Genomic DNA, 23,565 nt, shown 5'->3' with positions numbered 1-23,565 from the left:
TCCAAAGTGCACGAGGAGGCCACAGCCGCAGCCTGAGCCAGAGCCTGAGCCCGCCGTCCAGGTGCCAGGAGGGATTCACTGCGGCACTGGTGCTTTGCATATTGCAATTAAGTTTTGTTTGGCCAAAATTTTGACCCGTCTTTGTCACATCATCTGACTGCGCCTTGTATCGCCTCTCTCTCTCTCTCTCTCTCTCTCTCTCTCTCTCTCTCTCTCTCTGTCTCTGTTGTTCTTCCACTCTTTTTCGTTCTGCGCAATTAAAAGTTTGCCATGTTTGCCCTGGAACTCTATTGGCAGTTTTACTTTTAATTTTCCTGTGCCTCTCTTACGATATGTGGCTTACCTTAACTGCAAAGTTCCTTCAGCAAAAAACTGCTGCTTCAACTCCTTCAACTGGCATGTCGGCAGAAACTTCTCCCAAATATAATTGGCTATTGTTATTTTTGCAACAATTCCATGGAAGTTCGTATGGCAGTTGTCACTGCTCGCATGCAATTGAATTTCCGCATGCGTAATATTCGAAAATTAATTTCTACGCACAACAGATAAAACCATAAAAATGCTAATGCAAATTTTATATTTTAACAGCATTTTTACGATTGTCCGGCTATTAAAAAAAAAAAAAAGAGAAAAAAGAAAAAAAAAACAGCCGTAGGGCAATTGTACCATTCAGCTACATTTTATACATTCTGCGTACTCTGCACCCCTTTGCGCACACAGAGCCATCAAATTTAATGGCATTTAACTTGATTGCATTAGGTAAAAAGGTAAGGGAAAATATAACCGCCAACGTACTACGCTTTTCTTTTTTTTCCCTGCTACAATTTTATTTGCTGCTCCAAACACAAACACACACACACACACACACAGAAACAGAAACCAATTTGCTGTAATTTGCCATTCCGTTTCCTATTCATTGTGTTCTATGTGGAAAACCCTTTGCCGCACGTTTGTATGCGTTCATGTCTATGAAATCCATAAATTATTTTAAAATTAAATGAATTTCATGAAGAGACATACATACAAATATTAAATTAATATTTAAAAAAATTTTTTTTATACATATTTTCAACAAATTGAGATAATATCTCTAACAATTTGTAATTCATATGTATATATATTTTCATGTATATGTATATATGAATAAATATATATATATGTCGCATATTTTGACTTCACTTCACTGAAATTAAGTGGTGATCCCATGCACCAGTTTGAGATATAACTAGCCGCTTTTCATATTTTCGGTGACTCTTGGCACTGCCATGCTTTTTGGCGCTTTGTCAAGAAGTCTACTAGGAATGTTAGACAGTGCTCAACTAACCCAAGCGAGCTACACTGAAAGAAAAGTGATGTACATTTCTGTGACTCCCATAAATTGATATTGGAATAGGTTTTTGAAAGTCATATACTTAAAATTAAAAAAAAAAATCGCTCATGTAAAATGAGACTTAACATTGGAATGGAGATTTGCAAAACCAGTTTTATATTGCAATTATACAAACTTATTGGTTTATTATTTAAAAAACATGTTTCCACTTCGTTTGTAGAATATTCATTTGTTTATGTGAAAAGCTTTCCAATGCAAATCCTTTTCTGTGAGTGTACGATTGGGATCCAACTTGTCTTTATTTTTTATTTTTGTCTGCTTACTGTCGGCTGGTCGTAAGTGCAGCTCACAGAAGGAATGTTGGCCGGGGCTGCAAGTATGACATGTTGATGGCATCTACGCGCCATTGGCTGGCACACTCACACAAAAACATACACACGCACACACACATATACCATATATGTTTGCGTGTGTGTCATGGAAATTATTAGTCCTTTCTGCGATTCGCAAAACGCAGCCAAGCGACTGCAGTCTGTGCTCTGCTGTCAGCATTTTTCGAGTGGCAGCCCATAAAAGTGTAACAGCTTTTGGCACGCAGTTTTAATTGTTGAGCAGAATTTGAAATTTAAATGAATTTTAAACGCACTGCGAAAAATCTCGATATCGCAATCAAAACAATCCAAATTTTATTTACGGCAGCAGGCCGCCAGGCAAGCATAAATATCAAAAAATAAAATAGCTTAGACAAGAAGGCCCAAAAAATATATACCCTGAAATTGGACCGATTTTGATCGTACTTAAGTTAACGAGTACTTATGTGTATCAATATGAAAGCAGTAAATACCCTCACAAAATAGTTATCCCTAACTTATGTAGCTAAGACTTCATAGATACATTTTCATAATTATTTAATTTTGATTTAAAAAAATATCTGCATAGTTGCGCCATATATACCCGTTTTTGCTTGTGGTACGGGTACACGGTAAAATAATCTAAAAAAAATACAACAAATATTTAAACTACGTTTGCCAACATTTTTGCTTGGTAAAAAGTTTTAAATCCTCAAAAACTGGGTGAAAAAATCTAAAAATATGCAGAAAAACTTCAGCATACGGGAAAACAGGTGCAGGTGAATTTGAACGTTTCAAAAAAACACAAACACAGCATACGAGAGATACACATTGAATTTTCAATGTACTTTTTTATCACACGCTTTTCATGTTTAGTTTTAAATATGTGAATAAACTCTAAAGGGGATTCAAATGATAAATAGAATTTTTCAAATATTGAAAACAAGTTGAACACCTAAATAAGTTCTTTTAATTTTTCTAGATAAACTGTATGCCAATATATAGTTTCATTAGGGTATCACAAAGACGAATACACATTATTTGAGCAAATGAATTTTTTTTATTTTTCGACAACAGCTTTTGTTGGTCACACAGAGGCACAGCCATGTGTGGCATTTATTTGGGCAAACGCTTCCGTCACAGGCGGCAGGACAAGCAAGGACGTTTCGCACGAGACTTGTAATTGTAAGCACCGCAGATGCCCGAACACAGAGGCAATTAATTTCCGCTAGACAAAGGCACAATTTCTTATGCACTTAAGTTTCACAGGGAGAAGAAGAACAAGAAGAAGAAGAACATCAGCACCCCGTGTATGTCCTCAATAATGGGTGTGACCCGAACCATGCCACTTACAGTCCATACATAGAGCTGTATGATATATTGCTAAAGGCAACAAAAGCGGTTGCTTAAAAAAGTTCGAATTCGGCCAAAGCCTTGGTCTGCGGTCAACAGCAACGTAATATGCTTTAATTTATGGCCTACCGGAGCAGAAGAAACGCTTTAAAATAATACCCCTTAATTTAAAATTTGTCAGCTGCTCCAAATATCCCGATACACTCCCCAGGAATGGCCATTAAAGCACAGCAGTCGAAACACTGCTAGAAGTCCAAGTGAAAGTTTTTCGGAAAAATGCAGAATGAAAGGAAAAGTTTTCTTGTCGCCTCCAAGGGTTTTTTGTTGTCATACCCCTGGGCACGTTTTGATTTCTTTCGTTAAAGTTATGAGCACAGGGCCAGGCAAAAGCGAACTTTTTCGCTTTCACTACTTTTATGGCCTGCGGCTAACTCGGCATATCCTTAACATGCATTGAGTATCAAAATAAGTTCAGCTATCAGCTAATGTGTATTGCCCATAGCCCTAATAGCAAATCAATTAGTTTGTCTTTTATTCAGCTTTGATACCTCAAAGTTTGACACTAAAACAAGAAAAATGTGGAGTATTAATTCGAACTAGGGCGTATTTACCAAGAACTTTTATTCGTGAAAAGTCTGTTCCATAAACTGTGTATCTATCTCAGGGTCGGCTCATATATGTCTGCCTGCTGTGATATCAGAAATCATTAAGGTCAACTAACAATAGCCAAAACCTTTGATTGTTAACATCCTGACAAGATAACAAGTAATTCCTTGAAATAGTGCTACTTTCGACGCTAAAAAAGCTTCAGGGAAAATTTCAACTTCCTAGCTGTTAGGGCTTGAACTGTGCGCTAATTACCAATCCATCAAGCAGTCATTCAATCAGTCAGTAAATTTCTTTTGTATACAAAATTGCATGCAAGAATGAATTTGTGGTATGGTTTTGGGTTTTATCATGTCGGAAACCAGAAGCTAGATCTTTATTAAAAATTCTTTATACATTTTTCCTATGTATTATGTTCGAAGTACTTTAATATATTTTGCGTCTGCTTCTAAATAATCTAAAAATGTTTCCAAAAATTAATTTCTGTTGACATGTGTCAGCGACGCAACAACAACAGACAACAGGCAACAGACAGCAGACAACAAGTGCCATTGTTGGCGCTGAAAAACGAGCGACATTCAGACAGACGGACACCGGGACAGGCAGAGTGTAAAATAAATGGGAAAGGCTGCGCAATTATTTAGCATACAAATGGCGACCTTTGTGTTTATGTTTTTGTTTCTATTTTCTAACTTTAGCTAAACTCCGGACCCCAATTAAATTGTCAACGAGAATATTTTGTTAGCGTGAATTAATTTCTGTGATTTCAAAAGCCGAATGCAATTTGCAGCCGTTTGCTTCGTTTAAATTCAAATGAATATTGACATGGTAGCAGAATCTAATTAAACTCTTTGGCAAATTCTACCCGCAAATAGATTTAATCATATAACGTATTTAGAATTTTTTTGAAATTTATAATACATTTCAACTGACAAGACAACTAGACTCAACTATTCTGAGGCCTATTTTAATGGCATTTAATAGAAATAGTCCTGAATTTGTGCAGCAAGCCTAAGAAAGCTCAAGGACAGCTCGACCTGTACGCGTAATTACTCATAATTGAACTTAATAAGTGAGAAATGCTTTTTCAAGGCTGTCAACATGACGTGGGCGATTTTTAGCCATAATTTGCTTCGCTCTGCGACTCAAGCGTATCCTTGGCGCCATGTTATTTAAATTATTGCCTGGGGTCATGTATGTGACCTTAGCATTTAGCTCTAATGCTGCCGCTGCTGAAGCTCTAATGAAATAAAATTTGCATCGTACAATATAAGTTTTAGTCACGTTCCAAAATATTAAGCAAAAACTTTAACTTGACCATACTCACATGCTTACATATTTTTGCTAAGAACTTAGCAGCTGACAACTCCTAGCTTGTGCTAAAACCCAGATCGAGAGCGATACGCAAATCCTAATCCAGCGCTGACAACTGCGCGAAGACCTATCTCCCGGACATATCAGAGCAGAGCAAGTCCAGCCCTGACAGCTTATCTGTTGGAAGATCCTACACTAAGCAATAAAGAGAAATGAAAAAACATTTATTAATCACATTCGTATCTTCAATCCACATCCCATTGCAGCTCATATGGCTGCGCCTGTTTCCCCGGCTTCAGTGGCAGCGATTGTGGGCATGGTCCACTCTGCACGGATGCGCATACAAATATTTGCCAAAACGGTGGCACATGCAAGTAAGTACACTTAACATAGAACAGACTCAAGCCAATTAAGATGACAATTTTCGGCTGGGCTTGTAAAATCTCAATGCCCAGAAGACGAATACCAGACCAGAGCAGAGTGTAGCAGTAGTTGTCAGCAGACATATTTTAAAATCTATGAACGATTTTTACTTCTACATCCTGGTGCACTATGCCTTTTTTCCTACTATTTTTCTGCTTTTATTAGACTAATATCATTACAAAGTGTATGGATTCTATTAGATTATTCATTAAACTCCAAAGGTTTCTTCAGGTAAAATCAATATGGTTAATTTAAGCAGCTGTTTTCATAGATGTTAACTATAATAATGGCGAGTGACTTGTATTAATGATAACTAGAGGTTTTCTTTAGGATCGTTTCATCTATAGAAAGTAGACTCGAGATCTTTTAATAAACAATATTCTGAACTGATAAATTTCTTTGAAATTACAGGCACATTGGCGATGCGGCCATAACCTGCCACTGTCCAGCGGGCTACAAAGGAACCAAATGCGAAATACCCGAAATAATCGAGACAATTAAGGGTAAGTGGGCCAACAGAAAGTAAATGAAATTTAATCAGACGTAACAAGCAATAATAAATTGAGCATGAGTGGCAGAGAAACAAAAAAATTATTTGTTAAAATAACAGTGCAAAGGAAAAAATGAAGCGAGAGAAAGAAAGGCGGGCAAAGATTGCAGCAAATAAAAATGAAGCAGGAGCAACAATTTAATTAAGGCAATAATTAAGCATTTAAATTGCGCTCGATGCACGTTGTGAAACATTAAACGTTCACAGTGCAGGCAAAGAAGCTGTAGGGGCCGTTGCAGGGGCACGACCCAATCGGTTGTCGGCTGTGGGAAGGTATTTGCCATTTTGCCTGACTTTGTCGCGCCATTTAATGGGAAATAGTATACAGGGTTCAGGTTGTCATTTGCCCCTCGTGCCACACCCACTGCTGACATTGTTTTGCAACTGCAACTAGCAACAATTTCGAGCTACGGTTAATCAGGCCGGGTCCCATCACAACGTGGCAAACATTTACGTGTATTAAATTTCCTAAGAGTTTTAAAGTTTAATCAAACACTACGAAAACGTTCTCTACGGGGCTCCAAATAAGAATTTACCTGCAATCCATTTTTTCGTACAGGATTTTGTTTATTGTCTCCATTGGTGATATTTAATAAAATAAAATAATAAAACTTCAAAAAAATGGTATTCTGGTTGTGAGTTGGTAAAACTATTTTCGTTTCTATTTGCGTTTCTCAGCTCTAACTCTACTGAGATACTTTGAAAATATATGTGACTTCTCTTATAAGCAAAAATCTTCAAAAGCCGAAAAGATTTGCTGAATTTGTTATATGCTTATAAAAGTCTTTGCACAATTCATATTAATATCATAACGCATTCTTGCTCAAAAATTTACTTGAAAATTGGTTTAAAAATTCTGCTTAATGTGCATCGATCTGTTGAATTGTTGGACTTACATTGTATGTAAGTCTGTCTGTTTTAATTGGTTGTAAACTGGATTAATCTAATATACAATACAAACTGTTTCTCAACTAAATATGTTCATAAATAAACAACAATCTGACATTTTGATGAAGCAACTATCTCACACAGTTTTCATATGTCATGAGAACAGAACTCTGGCTAGTGGCATAAGTGTTTGGTCCCCTATTCAATCCCCTGGCAACATTTTTTTAAGAATGGCAACGTCATCGAATTTGACATTCACTTTCCAAGCTCACCGAGGGTCAGGTGGTAAATGCATAGTAAAATGGGCCACAAAATGGCACGTGGCTGGACGAGGGTTAGCCCTGCGTGTGTTCAGCACTTGGCGCTAACATTTCTCGCATTTTTCATGCGCTGTAATGTCTATTATTGCATTTTTTACAGACCTCGAGGTGGTGTGGCAGAAATCTTTAGCTCTTTGTGTGACTATGACAAGGCAGCTTTACTGGGTGGCCATTATTAAATTATTACGCTTGGCTATCTCTGTTCGTCCTATGCTGAACATTTAAATGGTTGAGCTCAATAAAATTAAAGCGTTCTTTGGGCATAGCACGCATTTAAATTTTACATTTCAAGCAACTGAGCTATATTTTTAAATAAATTCCTCCATATACTTATCATATTTTTTTCCACATTGTATTTTTTCCTTAAGGTTGCATTGGAAATGGCAGTGCCAGTAATTGCCAACGTGCATGCGAATTTGACAACAACATGGCCAGCTCCAGCAGCAGTTCTAGTGGCAGTGGCATTGGCAATCCCGGCTTTTTCAACGTGAAAAGCAATCGCAATGCAGCACGTAGTGGCAAAACGCGCTACGAAGTGACCATGCGACTGGGCGCCAATCTGACCGGATACTATCGCAATTCGGAGCGCGAACAGTTGGCTGGCGTCATGGAGCGACAGGTGAGTGGGTTATAAAAGCATTGCTACATATAATGGAAAGCACTTTAAAAATTAGATTAGGATACGTGTAACACTTAACTGGCCCAGTCGCCTCCCTCGCGCCCTCCCTGTTAGCGACGACTACGTGACCCACATTGGAACACCTATTTAAGAATACATTCTCATTCATTCGCCTGCTTTGTTCGAAATTCGTAAACATTTTACTGGCAGCGCTGCGTTTATATTGCACCGAAAGACGATTAAAAAATGTAATACCTCAAATTTAATAATTATAGTAAAACAATTTCCAGCATATTTTGCCTTTGCAGGCTCTGCATTTCATAAAAAACAGCAGAGTGAATGGCTGCGCAATATTCCAAGCGCTCACTTTAATTAGCGCCCACTTACAACTAAATGGCAGGCACTTTTTATTTTCTCCATTTTTCACACTGCATTAGAATTTGCAGGCCTGGCAATTTTATCATCATTACTGCCCGACAACCGCAACGAGCAGACAGCTTCAAACAGCTTCATTATTGTCTTCCCCTGTGCCCCAACCGCATCTGCTTTGAATGCCAGTACGACCGGGGCTGGGAGCGGTATCCATAGTGCTTGTATCTCTGATGATGACAGGCTGCAAACATCAACACGAAAATCATCATCAGTCAACGCTGGGTGTGACTTGCCCATCCTATTGCCGTCTGTTCTCCTTCAAAATATTAACTGCTACAGTCAGCCAGTTGACATTCTGTGCGACCAAGCGGTCCTTGCCCGACACTTGCCTCTTTTGCGGCTGAGCTTGACGTAGACTCGGTGAATTTAACTTATAAATATTTTACAATTTTACAATTTAAATCAATGGAAATTAAAGTGTATGTATTTTTAGCCTACACTACACCAAGTTTCTTTTGAGATGAGTAAAGGATATAAACTGAACTCACTATCAATTTTTTTACTAGCCACATTCCAGAAACTTATTGTTGAAACCTTGCTAAAGCTCGGTCAGTCTTGAACTAGTGGTCTTTACATTCGACTTAGATTTACCTATTACAAGTAATTTGATGAGCAACCCGAACAGGATATTTATATTTAATGTAGCTAACTATTAGCGGGCATTACCTGGGCTTACCTGGCCTATAACGCACCCGCCCGTGGAAATTATAAATCTACTTATCAGTCACTCAGTTACTGTTATAAATTTTTAAGCGCAAAATTTATTATTCAAAAAAACAAATAGTAAAGGGCTTATCTTTTGATTAATGATGGTTAATATCAATCAAAATTAATTCTTTGTGCAATCGAATGCAGCACCAAATATTTAATAACAATCTATGATATTCTTTATTTGTGTATTATAATATGTTTATAAAATTGTTTTCGGTTAGCCCACATAATTCTGTGTTAAATTGAGCTGATCCTCCTGATCAGCACCATTGCCTGCCTGGCTGATGCTGTGCAGCATATTCCGAACGGCGCCTGGCGTGCGCTCCAGTGAAGCAGTCCATGGGTTGTGCGCCGCAGGCTGGGTATTGTTGGGCGCCGGGCTGCCGGCACTGCTCTCCATGATGGTAGGCATGTTGGGCGCATGCTGGGCCAGCGGCGCTTGTGTCTCCTGCAGTTGCGTAAAGTTGCCGCCCGCGTGGTCTCTGCCCTCGGCGCGCTTAAAGCTGTGCACCGAACGGGACAGGGGACGCCAGCGATTCAGTTTCTTGGATGGCTTACGTTGGACGGGTGGCGTACGGCTGCCCGCTTCTAAATTGGAGGCGGCGTTGTTGCCACTGCCGGCGCTAGCCGCATGCTGCTCCAACAGGCTGCTTACCAGCTTATCCAAAGCCTTTAGATCCACATTCAATTGAGAATTCGGTATGGAGTTCATGCGACTGCCTGCCACGCTGCTCGGGTTTGTATGCATCGCATCGTCGCGTTTATTGAGTCCAGCCATTTTGGCCAAGCGTTCAGTTAACTAAAAAAAAAAACCAAGTTATTATTAGGTTATTTAGAAAAAAAGTAGGTATTGCTATCGGGAAACAAATCGGAAATGCAATTGAAATAAGAAAGTGGTCTAAATTAAAATAATTTCACATTAGCCTGGAGCAAGTAGGCTTAATTATTTTAATGAAATTTTTGAGAAAATGTTTTGCCTCCGATGAAGACTTAAACATTTTTTATGTAAGATTGTAACACTCATTTCTTGTTTAAATTTATTATTTTATTTCCCTGCGTTTGCTTAGCAAATGCAATTATTCTTAAAAAGTTAAGGACACTTCTCAAATGAAAATAGTCCTCCAGCTAATTGAGTTGTTGATTTTAAAACCAAAGCCTCTAAGAATTAAATTTTAAATTGTGACTTGAAGAAAATTTCCATTCTCAACAATTTTAGAGTCGACTGTGGGCGTGGTTGCCATATCTTTTGTACAAATTCATGTATCTTCGACTTGCCAAATTTGGTTACTAGCCATAAAGCTGAAGAGCAGTATATTTTTATTGTTACCCGCCCTTGTGGGCGTGGCCCACAAATTTGTCTGACGCAGAAATAATCGAGTATATTTTTAGATTTCAAGCTTTTTTTTCACAGCTAATAACGACAAAATTATGCAACTGCTTTAGCGAGAGCTTTATTTAGGATGTAGATTTGAATAATTTTATTGATGTTTTAAAGTTGTAAGTCAACTTTTGAGAGGGATCAATATATAACAATTTTGTTTTTCCAATTGTTACAAAATATTCATCGCAAATATATGGTTTATCCTGCTGTCGTGGGCCAAATGGGAACATGCATGGCCCATGGCGTGCACCGGTTTGCAATTAAGCCGTAACCTAACGAAAAATGGGGCTTTGCCCTTGCGAGATTTGCAGGAACTTACAACCCACAGGGTGGCTACACTCAGGACACCCGGGCCCGTGGCAGTACTCGTGCCGCTGCGGGCCTCAATGGCAGCGACTACCGCAAGGATTAACAATTGCGGCATTGGACGAAAGGCAATATATTTTTGGCAGCGAGCAGGGTTGCCAGCGTATCTTGTGCGGCCGTTGAGCAGTGCGCCACTTTAATTGATGTTTCATTTCCGTTGCAAAGTGTTTCCGCTTTCCTGTGCTCAACATCCGACGTTTGTTTTGCGCCTCTGCTGTTCGCGGTGCTCGCTCAAGTTCGAGTGGCAGCGGCCCCGCAATCCGTAAACCTGGCAACCCATTCACTGGTAATTGAGTATCAATGCGGTTTTAAGTGAAAAATTCTCCAAGAACGCCGTCCATGCCACGCCTATATAACATGCATATATCTATCTATAGAAGAGCCCCCCCCTCAAGCCCACTTAATGTCCAGCCATTTCCGTTTGTAATCTTTTGCCTTGATTTCTACGTTCTTTTCTGTCTGTGGTATTTTTTTTTCGCTTTTCGTCTCTCTCTTTCTCTCTAGCCCTCTTCTTTTCATTTGTCTTGCCGTCTCTGTCTTTTTCAATTGCCTCATGCTGCGTCAAACGGGGTTAATTGAGTTTTAGTGGCCGCGACTCACTTTAAATAGATTACAAGCCGTTCAGAGTGTAACCCCCCCACTTTTAGCCCCCGGAGCAACTTATCAAGTTTGTTTTGGACTCTGCTTCGACTGAGGCCTTAAATATTTGGAGCATGTCTTGACTGTCACTCACTCAAGTGCCTGCTTGACATTCTCGTTCTCGTTCTCGTTTTGATTCTTGTACTCGTTTCCCATTTGGATTCTCATTCTCCACCTCGGCTTTCATCTCTGCAAAATGAATTAATGTAAAAGTTGATTTGTGGCAATTGACGCTTGGATGCCTCCCCGGTTCCCAGTAACTTTTAATTGGGACTTTCGTCCCTTTGCTAAACGGGAAATTACGAAAGTTTTTTTTTCCTTTCCTGCGTAGCGGCAGATAATAAACTCTTTGATAATCATCTAAATTCGCGTGTATCCCATGCGTATACTTAACCTTTTTAACATTATTACACTAAAAGTTTGCTACTCAGCAGCTATTGTTCCGGCCTGCCAAATCCTAGACTCTTATCTTTTAATAATGACTCTAACGAATCATTCATTATACCTTTTGGAGTAAAAAGAACAACTTATAGTTCACTCACCATCGCATTCAATGCAATTTTTACGTTCAAATCTCTCCCAAAATTTTCTTGGCATATCCCTGAATTGACATATTTCAATTGTCGCTCAATTTCCGAGCAGCACGTCTTCAATTCAATCTCCACATCGCGAACTCGACGCCCGCGGCACATCCAGCAAAGAGTCTGGATTTTGGGCCAGCATGCGAAGCAGTTTTTGTCTATGTTGCGACATCCTTCGTGGAAGGACTCACTGCAGTCGCTTGCAGACATTTGTTTTTGCTCGCTGCAACGACTTTATCTGGATCTACCATAAATCTTGGACCATTCTCAGCAATAAACATGCAATCCCCAGTTATTTTTTCGCGACAAAGGGCGTGGCTGGGGCTGACCTTTCCCTTGCACTGAGCTACGCATTGATTTATGATGACCCCTCACTTGGTTCATATTCTGTCTATCCTTGGAGTGTCTGGGCTGGCATCTTCAGCTCATGGGTGGCTGTACATTCAACTCTTGCCGCGCTTATCAACTAATGATTGAGGTCAGTTCTTAATGTTCCGTAGTCTCTCCCTTTTGCTCGTAATTGCTGGCAATTCACTTAGAAGCTGTCTTACCCCAGGGTCGTGAAAGGGTCTTGACAAATGCGATAAGCAGATACTTATTGTTATTCTAATTGTTATGCTTCTTGCAATTACAAACATCATTATTAGTGTATCAAAGTAAATGTGCTGAGCTCTAAGACAAATTACAGGTATTCCCCTAGCTCCAACAAAACAGCAGGGCTTGTTATGAAGCTCATAGGGTGTGAGCAAAGACAAAATAAACAAAAAAGTGTTTGTATTGTCTTTGGTGTGAGGTTATATGCCTTTAACAATTTTAGATTATTATATCTTTTCACAAAGCAATATAAAATCTTTTATGCTACATCGGAAAGATCTATTCTCTAAAGGAACCGTCTGCAGAAATCTTTTCGAAGTAGATACAAAAAATCTGAATATCAATTTCTAATATTGCTCTGTTCTGAAATAATACCTGATTTATCAATCGTCTTTCTCTATCGGCGTAAAAAATCGTTCAAAATGTAAACTGAGGATGGGTAACTAAGGCCTAAAAGTATGCTTATCTATATAAAAACATAACTTAACTTAAACTTAACTTAACTTTACTATATAAAAAGATGGCAAATATCTAGCATTCATAGATATAAAATATTTTGATAGGTAACTTAACGCTGATTCCAATGCACCTGTTTTTGGTATATTTACACTGTGTTTGGATAATTTTTTTGTGTAAATAATTATAACATAAAAAAAAATACCGGTAGATTATTTATATTGTGTTATCTGAAAGTGACAACTGATCAAATACCCAGATGTACATCCAATTCAAATATGACGTCTTCTTTTGGAGCAAATTTTAAGTACGAGTATTATTTGTGTGTACTTTACGGGTATGCCCGACTAAGAGATGCCCTGAATCTATCGCCGAATACGAGATATTGATAATGATATATAACATATTTATGTAGACTTTCATTCTATCAACAAATACAATACATATGTATTGAATTAAATCTATTTCAAGTAGTTTTGAAGAGCCCAAGGCTAGATCGACTTAGGTCGTCGCCTGTCACATGCATTCGCTCCAGCCCTTCATACTCGTTTTACCTATTTAAGATTAAAACAATAAATCTACTCGCAAAGTAATCAAGCGACTGGATAAACTTGTCCAAATATTCAATTAATGTAGTAGATCGAATTTGAAACTTCCTATAAAAGGCGAAACCTCTGCTTGTTTCTTATCACTCGCCATTCGATTGGATTAAGATGAGAGTCAAAACAATTACTTTGAGTTTCGTTATTCTGGCGTTGTTTATGGCCTGCGTGCCGATGGGCAGTGCGGAAATTTGCGACACGCCTGGCGATCCCGTTGGTTGCATCGACTGTGACGATCCAGCCAACGAGGCCGATCCAGAGTGCGCTGATGACACTCTCCCAGAGGAAGAGCCAACAGAGGAAGAAGAAGAAGATACGACCTTAGTACCAAGCGATAGTGAGACAACAACTCCTGTGGCCGGTTCGGATTCCACGACACCATCGACATCAGGTGGCAACAAGGGCGGCAAGAGAAGGAGGCGCGTCCGAGTTATTGTGAGAAGGCGCAGAGGAGGAGTTCGACGAGGAAACAGACGTATCAGAAGAATTGTAAGACCAAATGGAAATGGTGTTCGAATCGTTGTACGTAGAAATGGGGCTAATATCAGAAGACGAAACCGTCTTGTGATACAAAATTAATTGCTGATAGCCTCTAAGCCTCAATAAAATTAAATTGCATAAAAGAAAGAAAACATTTGATCTGATTTAAGTCCGCTTTTAATTGAAATACTCATGCGTAATCCATTTCATATTTGGTTTTATGATACGCGTAGCAGCCAACAACTGATTAAATACCAAAAAGTTGCCATTTTGCATATTCAAATCAGCTGGGTAAGCAATATAAATCTTGGACCCAAGCTTAGTTCATACTTTTTTTAATTAGTAAAACTGAGTTGGTTACGATGTGCACCACGACAATCAAGTTCGACTGCACCCTTCTGGCCATATGCCGTTCCAGTTGCCGCAGGCCGATGGACTGCCATGCACAGCCATCGACACTCTCACCTGCTGTACCGCCATGGCTGCAACGTTGGACTGCGTAACGACAACCACAACAGCCACAACTGCGATTGTAGCTAACGCAACAATGTCATCCGATATCACCACATCTATTGCACAGTCAACGTGTCGGACAGGTGCGAAGGAGAGAAAGATTTACATTAGTGCGACAAGGAGCGGCTGGCAAAAGAGTTGTAAGAAAGAGAAAGCGCGTTAGAGCGATTAAATCGGAAGAAGTGAAAGCAATAATTCAGCTGCTACACCCAAATTTAAACTATGGACATCCATTTCACACATACGTGCGGGGAAAGATTAAAACATAACGTTACGAAATTGTTTAAATATATATATCAAAGTTATGCCTTTGCTCGCATGCCTAAATTTTAATATCCATAAATATTTATCCGTGTGGGAGACGCTTATTTTAGTTGAATTTTTATATTTCTTATTTGCTACTTACTCCGCCTGCCGCATTGCTCGAGTAGCTCATCCGTTTGACTTTCCTGAAGGTAATATCGCTTTCGGCCTCTGCAAGGGCTCGCTCCAGGGCTGTGTCCATTTTGGCATTGCGGGCCTCATCTAGGCCCTGGTAGTTGCCACCACTGTTGGATAAGATAAATGTACAAAAACCCGCCGAAACTGGCTTACACTAGTATGAATATGGAAATACTTCTAAAATCAAACTTTCGCAATTCGGGCAACATGTCACGTATATGCAATTATCATGTTAATTGGCTGTTAGCAATTGGCGCTCTGTTAATAACAACAGAGTAGCCAAAACGAATGCACGTTACATTGTAGTTGATATTAAGCTTTTAGCAAGCGTCGAGTAAGTACTATAATACCTGCTCTGCAAATTTACATTCAGCGTTAAAATGAAAAACTTTTGTGGAAATTTTGCAATGCCCTTTGTGTGGCCAGGCCATAAATTTGTTGTAGTTGTTGTTTGAACAAACAGCGCGGTCACTGGGCGTTAAATTAAAAACGCCAGCAGCTGGTTGCTAATTTGGAACATGAATTTCAAGTGTGATATTCCAATTGTTTTTATGGTAATTTATATAAAGAACCGTTTACCCGAAACCCGCTTCTGACCCTAATTGAGGCTTAATTGTGCTTTGATCTTGCTTAACGAATGTTTTCTCTTTTTGTAATTGAAAAAAAAATCATAATATATGTGGTCAGCCTTAAGTGTTCTGCATATTATAATGTCGCTCCTTTAATTTCTGTAGCCAACCTCAAAAGCTTGGACGCAAGTGTCTAAGGAAACCTGAAACTTCCAATTCTGTATATTATACGGCTCAGTAATGTTGCTTTTACGGTTTTGCACAAAAATGTCATAAATTTCTAGCAATGATTTCAATTATGCGGTAAACATTTTGTACATTGCCCACTTTTCTTTCCGCTATCAAAATTATTTATATCCTTAAAAACAACACGCTGCCTTGGACTGGGGCTGAGACATATGAGTATAAATACTTTTGTTATTTACCTCTCGAAATTGTTTTGAGACGTGTGGCTCCCATTCCATTGAGCCAGAATGAAATTGCGCTGGCCTCGGGGAATATCAAGAGCAGATACACACACACACATGCGCAAGCACACACACGCATGCACACACATACATACTCACGCACACGTGCTCAATTACCGCCACAACAATAAACAACAATTGCAAAATCATAAATATAAACGAATCCGAAAATTGGAATTTCATGCACCGCGTTTTTCATCTACACTTACCTTATGAGCTTGTCAACTGGCCCGCCTCGGAGCGTTCCTTGTCGATGACGGAACGTGGAGCGGTTCGTCTTGCGTACGGTACGAAGATCAGTTTCCCAGAAACTATAAAAAGATTAAAGGATTTTTGCCAAGGGTATACATAAAATATAATACGTTTTTTCATAGGTTTAAATAAAATAATATTAAACGAAGCGCAGCATATTACGATGGCTTTAAACAGTCTACATAAAATAGGATATACAAACAGATAGCCATATCAACTCTATTGATACTGTTCATTTATTTACTTGGAGATGTCCTTCATCTTTGCGTAACACATATCATGAAAAAATTATCATATTCTCCACCCGGGAGAAGAACATCTCCCATTTCCCAAAGCTGAGCAAACAAAGTTTCAATAAATAAATATAAATGCATGCACTTTATGCGTATTGCAAGATTTGCCCAGTCGGAATGGAAATCATTGGATATAGCCCCGGAGCCATATGGACGAAAGAATGATAAAAACTTCTGCCATCCATGATATTTATTTGTGCAGTGCGTTGCCCTCCAACGATGGTTGCCGCTAGTCGAATGCAGCAGAGCAAACACAAATATTGCATAAACAACTGTTAAATGTGCACAGACAAAGAGATAGTAAAACAATAAGGCTGCAGCTAGTCTGCTTAACTAGAAGGTACCCTATGACTCTGTGAATATTAATAATATTTAAAAAAATATTGTGATAATTATACAATAATATTTCATTATGTGCATCCCACAAGACAGTTTGCTTAATAGTTATAATTGTATATTACGGGGCCTGACTTTCTAGGTACAGGGTATAACAGAGCCATGGCACGGGCAATTGGGTGTCGGGCTGTGGAGCGTGCGCTTGCCTTAATATGCGACAAAATGCATACTGTAACAAAAACTGTGGCGTGTATTATTTTGCGAGCAGTTTATGACGCAAGTGTTGAAAGTGTTTTGCATAAAAAAATTGTTTCACACAATTGAATGCGTCACTTTAGGAGATTGAAGGCCACGTGGCAGACCAGACATTTCGCAGCCAGCCAGTGAGCGGCCATTAATGCGCGCTGATTCCCAGACTCATGAAGAGGATATAGGGTCAGTGGCGTCTATTCGACCTAGACGGCTATTTATTATAGTAGAGCGTGCAATAAAACTCATAAAACTCATTTATTTCCATTAGCCAACTTCTTATGAAATGCAAGAAATAAGCCAGTTAATAATGCGATTTGTCATCTGCAAAATCTGCTCTGGACCTAATGCTTATTAAATGGATTATATGAACACCTTTTAAATATGTCTGCACCATTCTGATTGTTGATTCCATTATTTTTCGGTCTGACAGACTTTAATATCTTTACTCTGAAATTTAAGTGTTACTTAACGTTTTGCTGAACGCTTGATTTGGACCGGTGCTGTTAGTTGAGCTAACGCTGATAACATTGAAGTACAACCCACTAACTGTTATTTAACATTCTGTAAATGTAAAGTATGTGTTAACAGCACATATTCAATCTCCCATCTTGTCTTTCTTTTCCTCTCTCTCTCTCTCTGTTTCCCTCTAGCTACACCTGTGTTGACAAACTAATTAACATTAGTCAAAAATATTACTTGCTTTGGCTTTTATCAAATTCTGAGATAATTTAATAAATGTTTGGGTTGTTAATTCATGAAAATGATTTTAAGGCAAACGACAACAAAGAGTTTTCCGCTTATCATGCTCTTTGGCAGAGTCAGAACTTATATAATGATTAAACGACTGGACACAGAACATTATTTTCGTTCGTTTTGCTGGCGGTTATTGCTGCTCCAGATGCTATTATTAATTACATTTACAAATGGTCGGTCGACTGACCAACCATATAATGGACGCACATACCGGAAATGATAAGCTTAAAAGCAAGTATTCTGCTATTAAGAACACTTCAGTGCATATCACAAAGTTGGCCTGACTTTATTGGTGGCACATATCAGCGCATCGTATACACTCGTATGCACTGAACTCCTTTTCTTTGATATGCACAATTTAAATCTTTGAATCAGCGTAGGGTCTCCACTTACCGCTTTAGATCCGGACTAGCCGTATATGGTGCCGATACTTCCTTGATTTTCAGCACTATTATGGCCGTTATAAATATGCAAATTACATTTACGACCGTCAAACAGGCGGACACAATGCCATTGATCAGGAACTCGGTGGGCAAATAGTCCGTATAGAGAAATGGGTAGGTGCTGGTGGAGTTCATCGCCTCGTTTTTCAAGTGGGGTATACGCTTTTCCGGATAGATGAGCCATATGCAGGCGATAGACCAAAAAAGACCCTGTAAAATATAAGTAGCAGACAGTATCAAGCACTGGCCAATATAACTGAATTAACGTGTGGGAAGGACGCATGGACTTTCGAGGTCATAGGGTCATTGCGAACGTATTGCCAAATTCACATTGAAAGCGGCACGGGTGTTGCCTTAAGCATATCAAGTAGCGACTTCGGCCTTGAATTGTTGTAACTCTTACACGCACACGCACATACAAAAGAACTTTATTGTCACATTGTTTGTTCTGTGCTTTTTTTATTTTCTTGAATTTTCGCTCTTTCGTTTTTCTGTTGCTCTTATAAATTATAATGACTCAGCGCTTGGCCAAACATTCCGGAAGTTCGTGCCTCGTGCAAATGTGTGTGTGTATGCTATATTTTTTTTTTATGCCACATGTGAATGTGGCCTTTTTCTTATGCTGGCATGTTCTCTATTTTTATTTTTATTTATGGCTTTTTAGCTAATTTAATGGTCTTCTCCATTGCTAAAGAAAGACGACCAATTCTTTTCCCTCTAAGAAAAGTCTATTAAAAGTTAGCATGCAAGTAAATAAAACTGCCATTATTCATTGTAACTATGCACCCTTAAAAAGAGAGTCGAAACTTCCGGCTTTAACTGAAAAAGACAAATTGTAAATAATTTGATTAAATAAACGCCACTAATATGAACAACATATTGGAAACTAATTGCCATTGCAAGCTCATTATTTGAAGATAAACATAGACATATCTGAAAATAATGACGTTTTTATAGCAGAAATGTAATAATTATTTAAAATACTATCTATCTTTAAAAAAATTGTTATGTTACTGCGAACCCATAGTGATTGCAGGCGGGAAACTTTGCGTATGAGTAATGCGAGAAGTATAAATGTAATTACTCATACGCGCCGTTGCCTGACGTGGCAGCGTGCAATTAATTGTGGCACGCTGTTGGGCGATGCAGTTAGCAGATTTTAGGTTAAAAACGTGCAACTGCTGCCTGACATAGCTGACAGCGTCAGAGTTTTAGTGCGTGTGTCTGATTTATTCAGCTCATATAAGCCAAAAAAACGATGCAGCAAGCGGTGTAATGCAGGGCGTATTCGGTTGCAATGGCTGGATCGGGAGCGCGGGCGGTTGCGATGCCAGAGGCTTAACTTGCTGGCTGGCTTTGCACACTTGCTCGACCACAATCGTCGGGATGATAAAGCGATCTCAGCCCCCATTGTTTCAGCACATGCAGCAAGCAAGGACCGACCAGGGAGCACGGATGCCCAGAGCCCAATGCCCGTTTCCATAATTTGCTCTCTTGCATCATTTTGTCATGCTCGTGGCCGCCTCCCGACTGCTTGCCGACTTGCCGCCTTGTGCCATTGTCTTTCTGTCACAATTGATAAATGTCAGACAACCTCGTGTCGCCGGGAGTTTGTTTGTTTTGGCTGTTGGACTGTCGTTTCCGCTGTGCAAGTTTTTGCATGCATTTCCCCCCTAACCTATCTGCAGGCCAGTCCACTGAGCGTGCTTGCTTAATAATTTAACGCAACATCCGGTAGCCTGCGTGCTGGGCGCAATTCGCACTTGAAAATTGGGTCGGAATTTATGCACTCGTTGCGGTTAGCTGCCACAAAATAGGCAAACAGCTGGACCTAGGCCTCAGCTCCGGCCAGAGCCAGTGCTTGAGTCACGGCTAAGTTACAGCTCGGCAATCGGTGGAATAGATTTACGAGCAAAAGTTTTTGTGCCCTGCACTTCAGATTAATCGAGCAAATTGTATTTTTGCCTAATTTATGTTCGAGTCACAAAGCCATCCCACAAGGAATGCAATGCCGATTTACGCTCTTGCCCTAACCCTAGTCAAAATGGTTTTTAGATTTTAGGACTATTTATTAGTAAATATATTTCTTCCTTTTCGTTCTAGCTTTTCCTTTCTGGTCAGTATGAATTTCAAGAATACAAATATTTGCGATAATAAAATAGAAATAAAATTTCAAGAACATGTATCGCAGTAGTAAAACATAAAAAATAAATCTATTTGATTTATTTGATGAGAGCATAGCAGTTGACAGCTCCCGACTGCAAGATGTCCTGTTCTTTTATCTTTACCCAACTGAAATGTCGCGGTCAACTAATGTATCGCCTTAGTTAATGATTTGTACTAAGCTCAGATATCAGCCTGAAAGAATAAATACAATGAATAGGATAGAAATTGAGATTCGGCTTTAAGAACGAACATTCAATTATTTCCCTTATTGCAACTCGTTATATTCATATAAAATATATTGTTTTGCGATTCTTGAGCTGTAACAGCTAAAACATTGAATTGTAAACTAAGCAAATATTGATTCGTTTAAATAGCTAAGTGATTCTAACAAAACTTATGTATATTCAAATTTGGTGTGTCTAGCTAAAATAAAGTCATAAAGTCCAGCTCTAAGTAAAGTCGAAAATATCTTGTTCAAACGGACAAGCAGCAAGAAGCAAACTGTGCAAACAATTTTTACTGTTTGTGAGCACCAGCAAGTAGGATTTTAGCTTCAGGGAAGCGCCAACAATGGTTGAAGGCAAGCCAATAACATATGTTGCCACTGACAATCAATACGAAGATTTGTCGTCAAAGTCTCTTGTGCTCAAGCATCGGCTTACCAATTAAAAATATATTTTATATACCCTGTACATGTTAAATTGTTAAATGGCAAAATTGTAAAAAAAATTTGTAGCTTTGCAAATGTATGTAACACACAGCAGTACCTCGAATGTAGGTTTTCCCATAAAAATACATAATTTATTTATCCAAAATATCGAGAAATATACATATGAAGGGTATAGTCGGGAGTGGGTATAGTCGACTCTCATTTTATATTCAGATTTTTTTGAATTATATTCATTTTAATCAACAATGGAAGAAATAAATAATTTTAGGAGTTTAGTTTTGTGCGTGCGTATTTATGTTTCGATAATATGTTTTTTTTATCAGTGTAGCAGCATACGGGGTATTTTATAGTCTGGCACACTCCGCTCGAGGATTTATATTTGTTTTGAATTTTGTTGTGTATTTCGAATACTTACGCAATTGACAACGGGCGGCAGCAGCGATGCTGATATGGCAACGCCAATCAGCGGCCCGGCCGAGCCCTGGAGTAGGGCCACAGCCACGCCAGTGCCAGATGTTAGGGCCCAGAGCACGCCCATCCACAGTGCGCGCACGTTGCCTCTGCAAGTTGAAATGAAGAGGTTGATATATGGAGAAAGCAACTTTAAAATAAAACAAGAATTAATTAAAAGACCAAAAGACAAGTGCCAGCTGTGAGCGACCGGAACAAAGCTGGCACCGAAAATTGAGTTATATTCGGCTGGGAGCTGGGCAGCGGCTGTCCGTAGCATTGCTTATCTGCCCTGTCAACTGGACACGCCCCCAGGTGGCGCTGATTTTCACGCTGTTTTCCCTCTCTTTTTGGTGTGTCAACTCGCAACTTTGTCAAGTGTCAGCGGCTTTTGTTATCACTTCCGGTGCGCGACCTTGTCGCCGGTGAAAAATTTCGTTGTGAAAATGTTTTGAAACTTTTCATTGTGGTGTTTTTTTGATTCATGCACCTCATTTGCGCCTACAGGGCAACTCGTGCTTTTATTTTCCTTGGCTCAGCCCAACTTTGCTTGATTAATGGCGCTTGACTTTGGTTACACTTCGCGGTAGCTGTAATTTTTCCTATAACTTTCACAAAAAATTATGCATCTCACTTTTTATCAAGTCACAACTTTATTATGCGCCGCAATTTGCGCTCAATTATTGTTGAGTTTGAAGCTTGTCCCATAAATTAGCAACTGCATAATTTCACCTTTGTCAATGGTCCCCAACTGATTCGTGTAGAGTATAGAAAAAACTTAGGAGTGCTGTAGTCAAGACTGTCTGGCTGTCAACAAACTCGAACAGCGCGGGCATTATTAAAATTTTAAGGCTCTAGCTCTTAAGAAATCGACGGCTTAGAGCATACGGACAGATGGATGAACAGACATGGACAGATCAGCTCGCTTATTGATGCTGACTAATAATATATATCCATATATCTCATAAAGTATGAGATGCTGCTGTATGTTACACACATTTTCACAAAACCTACTTCGGGTGATGGGCCAACCAAAACAAGTGCTGAAGTACATCAAATACAAAAAAATGCCATCTAATAATATTAAATTTCCTGAAATTTCTGGTACACAATCGCCAGTCGCTCATTTGCCAACCAAATTGCCCTAATTCTGTGGGCACTGACAAAGCTATTTTCACGCGCAACGTGCCACAATTAGGTGCCTCCAAAGGCACCGATCGGAGCTGTTCGGGCTAGAGATTGCTGGCCATCGGAAACGCATGCACAGGATGAGAAATGTGGGGATTCCTGAGTATGTATTCAGGTTGAGGCAATCACGCAATCAGGACCAATGCGAGCGCCTTTCTTTTGTTTATTTTTATTGTGATGATTTGTGCTTGTATTTGTGCATTGGCCATTGTCTGCTGGCCATATTCGCATACGGAACTCAACTCGTGCACACTTAGCTGTCAGATTTGGCAGCCAAGTCCTTGTGTCTCTATCTCTATGACGCGCCGAGAGTCTGTCCTTTTGTATTATTATTTTAACAATTTATTTTGCGCAATTAACACAATTGCCGACACACATTCATTACGCACAGCTGCCGGGGAAGTGCGTCTGAGCTTAATTTATTGTTGTTGCCGCTGCGCGGTGTGGTGCGATGTGGTGTGGTGTGGTGTGGTGCGCTGCAATGCGGTGCGGTGTGACTGCGGGCGTGTCTATTTAGGCCTAAGCCTATTTGTGGGCCCACTGGCACAAAAGATTTACGCAGTCGGCGCGTGGCAGCTTCAAGATTTGCGCTTTGTATCGTCTGGCAAGCTGGCAAAAAACGATGCTATAATAAATGTGCGCTCATATACTTGCCAAGCGTTTATGGTCTATAGTCTCTGTCTGAGTATCTGAGCAAGGAAGTTGAGTTTGAAGGGTGCGGGTAACCTGGGGAGTGTTTGCCTAATGAGCGCACGCCTCACATTTCGGTCGAGCGGA

General features: G+C 39.5%; 2 protein-coding genes across 6 annotated transcripts in view; one reads left to right on the top strand and one right to left on the bottom strand.

Annotated features, from left to right (window-relative positions):
- The window catches only part of LOC6634228 (uncharacterized), a 169,799-nt gene that overhangs the window by 80,914 nt on the left and 65,320 nt on the right, over positions 1-23,565 (top strand). For 2 of the 3 annotated variants that reach the window (XM_002057703.4, XM_032437877.2), the window contains exons 4-6: positions 5,220-5,327; positions 5,788-5,879; positions 7,503-7,753. In XM_002057703.4, coding sequence (XP_002057739.3) covers positions 5,220-5,327; positions 5,788-5,879; positions 7,503-7,753 — 451 coding nt within the window. Of the gene's footprint in view, positions 1-5,219; positions 5,328-5,787; positions 5,880-7,502; positions 7,754-23,565 lie in introns of those variants that run through there. The other variant, XM_070209505.1, reaches the window with a different exon arrangement.
- The window catches only part of LOC6634202 (uncharacterized), a 41,875-nt gene continuing 27,304 nt past the window's right edge, over positions 8,995-23,565 (bottom strand). For all 3 annotated transcript variants that reach the window (XM_015169703.3, XM_002057698.4, XM_032437879.2), the window contains exons 9-13: positions 21,566-21,710; positions 18,265-18,524; positions 16,195-16,296; positions 14,915-15,056; positions 8,995-9,695 (exon numbers count right to left, since the gene is read on the bottom strand). In XM_015169703.3, coding sequence (XP_015025189.1) covers positions 9,114-9,695; positions 14,915-15,056; positions 16,195-16,296; positions 18,265-18,524; positions 21,566-21,710 — 1,231 coding nt within the window. In that variant the 3' untranslated portion in view covers positions 8,995-9,113. The remainder of the gene's footprint in view (positions 9,696-14,914; positions 15,057-16,194; positions 16,297-18,264; positions 18,525-21,565; positions 21,711-23,565) is intronic.

The sequence above is a fragment of the Drosophila virilis genome, chromosome 4, assembly GCF_030788295.1.
Source record: "Drosophila virilis strain 15010-1051.87 chromosome 4, Dvir_AGI_RSII-ME, whole genome shotgun sequence".
Classification (NCBI taxonomy): domain Eukaryota; kingdom Metazoa; phylum Arthropoda; class Insecta; order Diptera; family Drosophilidae; genus Drosophila; species Drosophila virilis.
This window is presented reverse-complemented; position numbering and strand designations above follow the sequence as displayed.